This window comes from Sus scrofa, chromosome 15, assembly GCF_054392235.1.
Source record: "Sus scrofa isolate SSC_HxYL_T2T_F1_AM1 chromosome 15, Sscrofa_HxYL_maternal_Yorkshire_Landrace_v2.0, whole genome shotgun sequence".
NCBI classification, from domain to species: Eukaryota; Metazoa; Chordata; class Mammalia; order Artiodactyla; family Suidae; genus Sus; species Sus scrofa.
In genome coordinates, this window is record NC_139397.1 from 38,160,992 (window position 1) to 38,173,637 (window position 12,646).

The following is a 12,646-nucleotide window of genomic DNA, read 5'->3' on the forward strand; positions in this document are numbered from 1 at the left end:
TGTTTGTAAATGTAACAACAAATTCAAGCCACATTAATTTATAGTCTTAACTTGTGTATGATTGTGTCGGTTGTTGTTGTTTGTGCTTTCGATGGAGGCACCAAGAATGAAAGGCATTTGTGGGATGCTCTGTGCCCAGTATGGTGGTGAGATTTTTGTCTTTTGGCTCTTATCCTTCCATTTGCATGGTTCAGAATCTTCTTGCCATCATGTTGAAATGATCAAGCTGCTGCCCAGTTTGAACGTGCAGATAAAGCACTCCAGCTTGCTTGTCTCAGTAGGATGCAAGGAAATTCTGTTGCTTTTTTCGTTTTGTTTTTTGTTTTTTTGAAAATACTACATGTACTCAATAGAACATTTGAAAAGACATCAAAGTAGAAAGCCAACAAGGACCACCTAGAGCCCGGTGATTGATTTCTTCAAGGACTGTTTTTCCTAGCCCTATGATTTACTTATTTTCAATCAGGTGAGTATACCAGTTTTTACTTGACATTGTAAGACACATACCTTCAGAACTTATGGGAAAGTCTTCACACACATCACATTTAACAGCTGTACTGAATCTCCTGCTGTGGATATGGGCTCAGATTACTTTATTCTTGTCAATTATTGATGCTTATTGCTTCTCCAATGTGTTTCTATTTCTTCTTCAGGAGTCTTAATACAGGAGCAGATCAGAGAATACAGAAGATAGTTCTTGGGAGTTCACATCATGGCACAGTGGTTAACGAATCCGACTAGGAACCATGAGGTTGAGGGTTTGATCCCTGCCCTTGCCAAGGGGGTTAAGGATCTGGCATTGCCGTGAGCTGTGGTATGGGTCGCAGACGCGGCTCAGATCCCGCGTTGCTGTGGCTGTGGTGTAGGCTGGTGGCTACAGCTCCGATTCGACCCCTAGCCTGGGAACCTCCATATGCCACGGGAGTAGCCCAAGAAATGGCAAAAAGAAAAAAAAAAAAGAAAAGAAAGTTCTTGGTGTCCAAGTGGACAGTGGACACCAAGTGGACAGCCAGTGCTCCTATTATCCTCTCTAGATAAAGCTGAGGTCCAGGCACAGGCACAGAACCTGTGGTGACAGCTACTGCTTGGGGAGCCAGGGGCTCCTGGTCTGGGCATCTGCACTGCTATGTCAAAGGGTGCCCCCACCCACTTGGCAACACCGGCTTCCTCTGAGCCCCACCCGGGGAGCCAGCTGGGCTGATTCTTTGAGCTATGGGCTCTCAGATTCCTGCTCAATCCTATCTCAAAACAGTATCTCAGTGGTTTGCCCATTGGTGCCCTGTTGGCTTTATCCCAGCCCACTGGCTGCTACATCAGGACCCCAGGGACTGCACATGCCTTGCTGGAGGAAACAACAGAAGATCTCCTTGGCCTATAATGGAATTGGCCTGGGGGCAATTGCTCTTTCTGAGGGTGACACTGACCTGCAAGCCAAAGCTGCCCATCAGAATTATGAGATTTTTGTTACTTGGAATCTATTGCCTTGAAATTTGTCTTAATGATGTGTTTGTGTTGATTAATGATGTTTGCATGTGCAAGAACATGGTTATACCTAAGTAAAAGGTATTCATATTCCATTATTATTATTATTATTATTATTATTATTATTATTATTGTTATTATTATGGAGAAGACACACAATGCCAGGAACCAGGTAGACGAAAGGAACCAGCTTTCCCAAGATCACACCCAGTCAGGCAGCTGGGTTTAAATACCCATCAGCTGACTTTGAAACCAAGGTCTTTTCCTTTTACCACTTTGTTGATGCCAGAAAACTCTAGAAGTATCTAGTCTTGTTTTAAGATGAGGAGACCAAGATGTTGAGAAGGAAAGTGGAATGCCCTGTGGTCACACAGCTTGTTGGTGACAGAATCAAGTCTCCAAAATCTGTCCAAAGCTGGTCTCTTGGTAGCAATAATAGAAGCATCCAGGTGGTGCGAGTCTAGGATGCTGAGCAAGAAGCAAATGCCACCTCCAAGCAGTCTTTTGCTCTTCCAGGCATCTGACGGTTTTCCCTGTGTTGTGAGTCCACCTAAGCCCCCTGCCTCCCCAGTTTAATACAGGCATGCCAGACTGTTTGTACCAGAACAGTTGGTTCCCATGAACTCTGGAAAGGACAAAGCATTGCCAATTTACCCCAAGCAGGCGTTCCAAGCTGGGCTGGGGACCTGTCAGTCAGTGATCAATGTTCCTGTTACTGTCACTGGAGCCTCTCCGAGATTAGCCCACCCGAGACAGGTGGATCTGGTTTCCAAGGGAGTATCTGCGGTGGCTCCACGGGACCTCTCTCGAGGGTGGACTCTGAGAGGAGAGAAGCTACTGTTAGGGCTCAAAGCCCTGACAAATCCTTCCCCCAGCTGGGGAGGGCACCAGACAGTCCGACACCCTTGCTGAACTGATTTGGCACACCCACAAGCAGCTGACAAGGCTCTCCATTTTCCATGGTGCATCTTGAGAAGCTGTGCCCCTAAGCCTTCCTGGGTGGCATGACGACACTTGGAGCCCACAGATTTGCTATCCTCCTTAAGTGCTCAGGAAGGAAATAATAATAGGATGGCTGAATCTTGCACTTATAGTCCATTTTTTTTTCCCCCGAAGTGCTTTTTTATCCATTATCTTCCATTGAGATCTCGCTTACAAAGGCACTGCAGGTATATTTGAGAAGGGATTTGGCCAATGTGGCTGCAAAGACCTGGAGGAGAAATGAGTGCCTATGGGTTGCACTACCAACTGGCCAAGTGGGCAGAGTCTGCCTTTCCTTGCTGCCAATCTAGACCTCTTCCTGCTTTAGCCCAGTCCCTCTTGAGAAGGTGTCCTCGTTTCAAGTGGTCCTTGTTATATGTATGACCATGTAAACACCCTGATTATCTTCTGGGATAGGCCAGGATGAAAAAGAATATTTTAAAATGAATGCATATGTGTATGTATATATATATGTGTGTGTGTGTGTATATATATATGTATGTATATATATTTATAACCAAGTCACTTTGCTGTACAGCAGAAATTGGCACAACATTGTAAATCAAATAAACTTTAATAATAATAATAATGATAACCTTTCAGGGGCTTCTCTTAACCTATAACATTGAGTCCAAAATCTTCACCAGTGCATACAAATGCTTTATGACCTGACCCCCACTTCCAATTTGCTGAACACACCAAATAACTTATTGCCTCTGTACCTTTGTATAAGCTATGCCTTCTATGTGTCATAATTCCCTTTCCCTATCTACTTAGAGAACTCATATTAATGCTTCAAAACCCTACAAGGCATTTGCTCCTCTCCGAACAACCTCAAATCATTCTTCCACTGGATCAGTTCAGAACTTTGTATATCCATAAGTTCAAAGTCCACATGTATAGAGGTCTCCCTCCCCCTCATTAGGCTGTAAGACTGTTTGGATAGTAACATTTGGAACTCAAAGATGGCTTGGTGCCTGAAACATCACACATACTGAATAACAGCTTGTATCCTTGGCCTACAAAAAGGATTCCTTTGGCACAAATCTTCTAAGGAATTCTGGCCAAGGACTGGAGAAGGGAAAGACACACATCTCTACTTAGGGCCCAAGAAGCTTAACATGGCATCCTTTCAGGGATGGCAGACTAGGACAGCTGCCAACTTCTGATAACTTGAAGTACCTCTCTGACACTTATTCTCAAGCTCTGAGATTACAAATGTCATTCCCCGTGGCCATGTGGTGGGTACAGGCCAGGTCCTGGTTGCCAAGCCAGGTGTCAAAGCCATTCTGCAGCAGAATCTGAGTCCACACTCCAGATATATATGTAACATAGTAATGAGAGTAGATGACCAGCTTTCACTGCTTTAACTTCCAGATGCCCTAGTTCATCATTGACTCTAGAATCACTGCCTATTTTCTAGATTCCTTAAGTTGTGCCCCCAGATTTATTCTCTCTATTGACATCTACTTCTAGCTTCTGTCATGATTCCCATTCTTGTCTTTCTTCCAAGCCTATCTCTCCAGACCACCTAATTGTAGGTAGTTTGGATCTTCTTTAAAGGACATCCCCAGGATAGATCTTACTCAACAGTAGAGCCCAGGGTTGCCCACCCACTGCATTTCCTCAGCCCAAGGAAGCTTGTACTGTGCCTAGCCCAACCAAACAAAGGGTTTGGACATCTCATCTTAACCCCCAAAGTTGAGGGTCTACATTTTTACCACTTAGAGTTTTGGAGATGGAACCCCAGCTCTGCCTTTTTCAAATCTTTTTGGCTACAGTTCACTGAGATCTGGAGATTAGTTAAGTAAAACATCACATTTGGGGTCTGGGTATCTCAGATATTTCTTGCTGCTCAGGGAAGGTTTCCAGCCTGGGTGAAGGTCCACTAAGCCTGAGAAATTTGTCTGAATCCATCAAAGACATATAGTGACATAAAACACAAAACCCCTTTCCCTAGCAGGAAGTTTCCACTCTGCCAAGACATCAGCATGCCCTGCCATCAGTAATAATTGCCAGTGAGACAGGAAGAACTGTGTAAGATACAAAAAATTTTAAATTGTTCAGTCATCGAGAATTGCCTGTGGTCATGATAGGGGTGTCAGTCAAAGGTAGGGAAGGAGACCCACATCTCTGAAACTCACCCACCAACCCCACCACCCACACCACCCTAGTTCTAGGATTATTATCTATCACCCTCTTGTCCTGTGCCTGGGATATTCCTTTCTCAGTCTGGCTAAAATTAACCCCTTTTTGTCCTTGGCCAACTTGCGATATAGAACCATTAAATAGTGGAAAGGCATATTAGACACAAAAAGAAGAGAAGAATTATTTATATATACTATTGTATTGCCTTTGAACTCCTGGAGGAAATATTCCCAGACACTGTAGGATTAACTTACATCACTTTAAATGGCTTAAAGCACTGTTGTTGAAAGGTATCTCATTCTTTTACAAAACATGGGCCCCAAGGGTGTGCATCTTAAATGACTGAGATGATCATCCTTGGAGAGTACATGAGTCATCCCAAAAATGGTGTTGACTCTTCTCTGTGGACCATTTGGGGCAGGATGCTGCGAGTCAGGTAGAAGGATGAGGGGAAATGAAAAAGGAGAAGTAGAAGATGAAGGCCCATTTGAAGAACTTAAAGTCTATTTGGGGAGAGAAACAGGAATGTAAGAAAGCTTCAACAAATAAAAGGTATAAACAGGCATTTTGGAGTTTAGCTGTCAGCTCCCTGGATGAGCCTGGTGATATGGGGTGATTGAAATCTAAAAGTTCAATAAGATACTGCTGGATAGGGAGGAAAGAGAGGACCCCAGCACAAGCTGTGGGATCAATCCAAGAGACAGGTGAGGGCTACCAGATGAGAGGGTGCTCTGTGTGACCTCAGGCCCAATTATTCTGACTTCCTTTGCTGGCCCTGCTAAGGGCTTGTCATGAGCATGAACTGTGTCATGAGCACAGTTTTTCTATGGCTTGGTTAACCCCTGAGCTTTACTTCATCTATTTGTTTACATATTTGGTTGAGTTAATCAATCAAAGGTGAAGGAACCTTGAAGAGTGAGTAGGAATTGGGCGGACATAGAGAGAAAGAGACTCCTGGCAGAGGCATGCTTAGTGCAAAGGCCCAGAGGCTAAGAACATCAGGCCTATCTAGGAGACCCTGTGGTTGGTGGGGCAGGAATGTTCCAAGTTGGAACAGAAAGGGTCAAGGCTGGAGACTAGGCAGGGACCCCATCCTGGAAGGCTTATGCGGGGAAGGGTCTCCGTAATATATTTTAGCCAATTACAGGAAATAGAGAAATATTTGCTTATTTCTTTCTTCCTTAGCATGTAATCTGTCTTTCCCAATCTCATCAAGGAGATGGGCTTTCCAAGTTGGTTTTGGAGTTGTCTGGAGGAGCAAGATGCAGACAGGGATCACTTTTCTGATTATGAGTCTCAAACAGCCCCAAAGCTTTGGTCTTGGTATCTGTCTCCACCTATGCATGATTCTCTGAACATACAGCTGATGTGCTGGGGCAGGCAAACCATCAGACTTAGAACTGGACTTCCCTCAGCTCACATAGTATGATTCAGATTGGGGTTTTGTGGCTGGGTTTGTAGCCCCTGGCTCCCTCCTTTGGTCTTTTTCCATAGGAAGCATGACAGTGTTTCTGAATCCAAAGCATCCCTTTAAACAGGGTGGCTCTTGGCTAGGCTCAGCCCCAAAGTTTTCTCTGCAATCCCCAAGCAGGGGTGATGCCTATTTGGGCTCCTGCTCAGGTTCTCGGATTTGCTATCAAGTTGGTGCTGATTTACAGTCTGCAAGTTGATGGATGCTTAGGCTGCTGGCAGCTGAATGAGTGAGAAGTGACTCTCAGATAAGAGAAGCCCTCTCCAATATTTACAACTGAGCTCTGAGAGTCCAGACAGCCTTCGAGGCCTCAGCCAGGTCTGGAGAGGAGGAGCCAACAGCAGGCGGGTGGCCCAGCACTTGGGAGGAGCCAGGACAACCCAGACAAAGGGGGCAGGCACTTCACGCTGGGAATCTGCAGCCCAGTTCTCCTTCTGCCTCCCACCCAACAAGCAACGTGACTCCGGGAAAATTATTTCCTCTCTCCAAGCCCTTTGTGCCACAAAGTAGAGACGATAATTTTAGCCTTGCTCTCAGCTGTGAATTCATAAGGATCAAATGAGCTGACATCTGTGAAAGGACAATATAAGACTTTGAAGCACTATTAAAATGTACCAGTGATTAAAGCCCATAAAAGTACCCATGAAAGGACCCCTCCAATAGCTCACCTGACAACCACCCGTGTGGCACAGGGGCTGCTTTTGAGTATTTCAGGAATTACATATTTTAGTGATTACATATTTATTCTAATGATGCATATTTACAGCAATGGATCACAGACACTAAATCATGAGATACACAAATATCCCACCAAAGAGCAACCCCCAAAGGGAAAGTCAAATAGCATCTATACACTCAACCCACTTTGCTACAACCTCTGACTTCAGTCAACCAACTGGTTATCTTGAAAATAACTGGCACGTGATCTCCTGGTAATAGTCACTTCTAAGGACAAGGTCAGATGATTGCTTTCAAATCAGCGTGCCTGTGGAGACAGAGACAGACTCCAAGCCGAAGGTGAAATTACAAAGGTGAGACAAGTGCCCAAGGCCTGCCAAAAGAGGAACCAGCCAGGGCCCATTAGGCCTTGAGAATGATCTCTGTGCTAATAATCTAAGCTACTATTAGTGACTTAAGGCGGAGAATTTTTTAAAATGCTAGAATGCATATGATTTTTATCTTGACATTATCCCTGTAATCACTGGTCCTGATTAAAGACTTCTGCCCTAAAAGATGGATGGGCTCAAACACTTAAATATATGGTAATCTTTCACCTCTTGAACACTGTTTCTCCCAAGACATTCTTCCATGCACTTCAATTTAAAGACTAGCAATTGTCTTTCTACAACTATTTGAAAAACACTAGAGTTGGGTTGGAGGGAGATGATGAAAGATAATAATAATTCTAATAACCTCTGTTCTTTTGCACTAAGGACGTTCACCAAGCAGTTAAGAGGTCTGTTAGAATTTCTTTTTTTCTTTTTTTTTTTTTTTCAATCAAGAGTCAAGTATTTGAAAAAATGCCAAAACATGTTACTACTTGTTTCCCCATAAATACACAGGGCAAGAGAGTCATCAAAAAGGAAATGTTAGGGTGCCATCCTCTTTGCCCCTCTCACATTCGGTTAATGCCAAGTGAGCTGGGATTCCCAGGGCATATATGTGGCTTCTGAGTCCCCAAGTTCCCCCCCTTTCCATCCTGACACAGTTGACAGTTGTCAGTCATCTGAGAGAATTTTAAATCCCTGAGTTCTTATCTTAGGCTTGGATTGAAAAGCACAGCAACTGAGGCTATGCCTATCCGGAGAGCTTATCCTGAGTTCTGCGTAATGGATGGGGGTTGGCATTTTTTTTTTTTCTAGCATCAAATCTTGAACTTCAACAACAATCACCTCATCAGCAACATCTGAAAAATGCTTCAATAAACAGTGGATATCTTGGTGTAAATCTAGATGTTCTTCTTTCATGTTTGCGCAAAGCAAGATACACACCTCTTACTTCAGGAAGCTTGATGTTCGAGGCCCCCCACAGTCCATCTTCAGACTAGATGTTTCAAGCTCACAACTGGCATTTCTCCAGGTAGAACACACACCTGCTAACCCTGCCCAGCCACTCACTCTTCCCAAATGACTCGTCCAATATCCCTCTTCAGTGCACTTGCTCCTGCTACTTCTCTCCCCTGGAATGTCCTGCCTCTCTATCTCTATTTGTCAAGAGCCTACTTGTTCACCAAAGCTCCATTTAAAGGAGACCATCTACCCCAAGTGTCCCTTGGTCAGCCCAGTCACAAGTAATCAGACCCTCTCCCTCAAACCTATTGTCTGTGTGTGGGGCTCATGTGGGAAGCACCACATCCATGGGTTCTCCCAGATGTGAGCTACAGGAGGCCAAGGCTGGGGTTTGGTCCCCGAGATCCCAGCATTGGTGCAGGGCCTAGCATATAGCAGGGTAAGCACTTGCTGACTGCTTCTGAATCCCCCTCTTGGTCCTAATTCTGCCTGTTAAAGTATCAGGGAGGAGGTGTCTATTTTCTAGTCCAGGATCTTCCTTTCCAAGCTAAACTGTCCTGGTTCCTCCACCCCTGCTGCCACATAATTTCCAGTGGGGTAGGGGGTACAGCCAGGCCTGGATTCAGATCCTGCATTGCTAGTCACTTAGTTAATGTAGTTTAACAGGAATTTAGCTGGTCTGTGCTGGAGCTTCCTTGACTGTGAAATGACTCCAACACCTCAGAAAGGACACCGAGATGTCATGAAAGGAACAGAGGAAATGCACCCAGCAGCGTGTGGAAGGTTCCTAGTGTGTGAGTCTCCATTCCTTCCCTATTCTTTTCACATCTGGGGACTCCTGGTCAGCCAATGTCCTCCTGAAGGAGCCTAGTGCCCTCAATGTGGCCAGGGAATCACTAGTACAACTGTGCTTTCCTCTCCCACAAGTTTGCACTTCGGACTGTTAGGAAGTCCGATTAGCTCAGGAAGAAGTTGAGGTTTTAATCAAATGATGCCTATAAAGGGTGGAGAAATAAAACTCATTAAATGTTAGTGCTAGATAAGAACTTTTGAGCCAAGGCACTGACAGTTCTAATAAACTTCAAATATGAGGGGGCAATGCTTACCTTCTGGATGTCCCAAACTCACACTGGCAGAGTGGTTACAGCCACTCACTCTGGAGAGCAGCAGGTGTGAGTTCCAATCCAGGCTCTGAAGGTGATGAGCTGTGTGGTTCCAATCAAGTTATGTAGCCTCTCTGAGAGGCTGGTATGATATGCTGGGAGCTCCTGCCTCATCTGATTAATATAAGAATTAATATGTGCAATGCACTCAGTGACATACTCAGTGAACACTTAACAGAGGAGGCACCCAATAGATGGGAGATACCAAATAAGGCTTCTGTAAGAATTCAATGAGATAAAGTCTGTAAGAGAATGGCTTGGAAGATATGGCAAGCCCAATCATTGTACCTTCTGGTGTTGGAGGTCCTAGTGATGGCACAAGACGCAGAGCATCCAAGCCAGATGCCTGAACAATTCCTGACTTGTTTCTCTCCCCCTTCCCCCTTTTTCCCCTGTCCCACACCCCAAATGTCCTCGTATCCTATTGATTCTACCTCCCTGACATCTGTCTAGATGGCCTCCTCCCTCAATTCCTCTGCCACCATCTTGGTTTGAAGCCAGAGAACTTACTGGGAGAATGAACAGGGCCAGTTTAACCTTACCACCAGTCAGAGGTCAACACAAGCATCACTTGCTCCTTGTGGCCTCCTGGACCCTGTCCAAAGCTCCTACAGCTCTTTGTCTTTCTTGTTTATAGCCCTTATCACAATTTGTTCTTTTCTGTTGATTCCTGGCTCACTAGACCAGGAGATTGAAGAGTCAGAGACCTGTTCTGCTCATCATTGCTCATCCGGTGATGAGTAATGTCTGTCATACAATAGATTCTAAATAAAGATGATTGGATGAGTGAATGAATGAATGAGCATTGTACCATCTCCACCTGGGAATGATCTTTTTAAAAGACAAATCAGATCAGGTCGCTGTTATGTTAAAATCCTTCTGTGATTTTCCACTGGGATTAGGATGCATTTCAAATTGCTTAGCCCATCTTACCAGGGCTGCCTGCCCAGGACTATCTCTGTCGCTTACCCTCCCCTATGTTTTTTCAATGGGTTCAGCCCACCTAACCTCTTATAGCCCACAGACAACCCTGCTGCCTTTGCACATGGAACTTTCTCTCCTAGCTCACTCTGCGTTACCCCAAGACCAGCCCCACTTTATCTCCTACTGGTCCTTCAAGATTCTCCCCCCACCCTCCTCCAGGAATCTTCCTGCCCACACAGACTGAGTTCAGGGACCATCCTTTGAGCCCACAGAAAACCTGTGGTTGCTTCTACCAGACTCCTTTGACTGCTCATGTTCCACCTCCCCCATTAGCCCATGAACTTACAAGGTGCATACATTATTGACGTTCATATCCTTAATGTCCTTCACCAGGCTTGTCTCAGGAAGGGCTTTCAGTACTTTTTAGGAGTGGGTAAGGAAGTAAATAAATGAGTATAACCACAATTTGCCGGTCACACTTCAGCCAGGATGTTCAAGTGAGAGCATCTTACTGCATTGCAGTACACAAATGAACAGACCGCAGGATCACATGTGGTAGCAAAGAGGACCATCAGGGTAGCAAATACAGAGTGCCTAAACTGGAAGAGACAGTGAAGTGGGGTTTCCTGGGCAGCCAGAAAACTGTGCCAGAGCATCAAACATCCTATGTTAGGGCCTGGGGCTATAGCAGAAAGGGAGATGGAACCTCAGATGTCACAGGCCTTACATTTGGGGAGAGAGAGAGAGACACAAGCAGTGAACAAACAGACCAGCTAGATAAATCTAAAATAATAATGAATTATGATAAATTTGAAGGAAGCCAACAAGGGAATCTGAGTAATATGGTCAAGGACAGCCTCTCTGAATAGTGATATTTAGAGCAGATGAGAAAGAACCCCATGGAAAGTGAGTGAAGATGCATTACAGCTCACAAAAGATACATTACCAGTGTTACTGGTGAAAAGTGTGAAAATATTGGCTCTATGAGCGTGTGCACAGATACACACACCTTCCTGTATTTAAATCCTGACCTATACAATGTCTCATCTCTTATTTCACCTCAAATTTCTTACCTATAAGTGGAAAATGTGCAGGCCCAATAAAATAATGTTCCCATGGGAACCCCAGCAGAGGTTGTAGGGGGTAGGCTGCTTCCTATCCAGTTTGATACTGGGGAGTAGAGACAGGACACAGAAAGTGAGCTGAGGACTATGCAAAGGATTAACTATGGCAGCTTTAACTGATTTGCTAAGGCCACCTTCTGTATTGCCCTCTCCCATATGAAAACGTGTTTTACATCTGATATATAAACTCATATAAGCATATATGTTCAAATATAAGCATACACATGTACAAAGACATACAAAGAAATAGGACACAAGGGATCAAATACAATGAATATATACATGTATATATACCTGTAATTTAAATAGTTGCTTTTAAGCATTATTTATTTTTGTATGTATTTTTAAAGACATAGTCTATAATGACAACAAAAAAAGAGATTTTTGTCTACAGCCTTCCTTAAAGCAAATTCACAGACAAGGGAGGAAACTTACCTTTGAAAGAGGGCCCCCTGGTTTTGAGAAATGTCTTGGTTATTTTGATCAGGAGGCACACATTAGGTTGCTTCCACCTTGATCCCTGGGAACTAAATGCCAGCTGCTGTCTTGGCACCAGATAGCATGTCCTCATCAACATCTGCACTAATGACATAAAAGGGCAGAGAGTGACTGCCTTGATTATCCTGCTCATACAAAGAGGCCAAGAGCTAGGCTTTGCTAAATAATTGGAAAAATGTGGGATGCTCCCCCCACTACTTCATAAAATGCTTGCATCTGTTCACTTATGTCTAACATTCCAAAACTCCCAGGTATCTTTAATTATAGGATCCAGAGAATTCAGATGGGAAACACCCCACTCAAATGTTTTCTCAACTTTCATCTGTACAGTAAAGAATGTGCTTTTCCTTATCCAAACCACCAACAGGATAATCACATTCTGCACTTTGATGATTAGTCTACAAACATAATTTTCAGTGGCAAAAATCTTGAAGGGCTGCCTTGAGATTTGAGCATTCAATCAGTCTTAGGTATTTCTTTTGGCAAAAATACTTAAGCTTGGTCAGGACGCATGGAGCTGTGGTTGGCTCCATGTCTCTGAGTTTGGGTATGTCCAGTGGTGTGGTTAAATACCATTGGCGCTAAAGTTGGCCATGGGGTCTCTTAGAGGAAATTATGCTGATGTGATTTTTGAAAAAAAAGTTAAAGGAAATGGTGCTGTTTTGCCTGAAAAACAGATGACTGAGGAGCAATCAGATTTCTGTTTCCAAGTTCAGCAGTGTCTGTAACCTGGAGCATAGCACAGAACTTACCACAGGATCCTGTGATTGTCTTTCCACAATCAGAATGGGAGCTTGTGGAAAGCACAGCACTGTTCTCTCACCTCTACACTCTGAAACACCTACA

General features: G+C 44.2%; 1 protein-coding gene across 3 annotated transcripts in view; it reads right to left on the reverse strand.

Moving 5' to 3' along the window:
- LOC146395795 (uncharacterized) overlaps positions 1–12,646 on the reverse strand; it is a 118,665-nt gene that overhangs the window by 14,715 nt on the left and 91,304 nt on the right. For 2 of the 3 annotated variants that reach the window (XR_014829431.1, XM_084999226.1), the window contains one exon: positions 11,738–11,884. The exons of the other annotated variant lie outside the window; for it this stretch is intronic. Coding sequence is in view for 1 of the 2 variants with exons in the window: in XM_084999226.1 (XP_084855352.1) it covers positions 11,738–11,884 (147 nt within the window). In the remaining variant the exon portion in view is untranslated. The remainder of the gene's footprint in view (positions 1–11,737; positions 11,885–12,646) is intronic. 3 annotated transcript variants of the gene reach the window in all.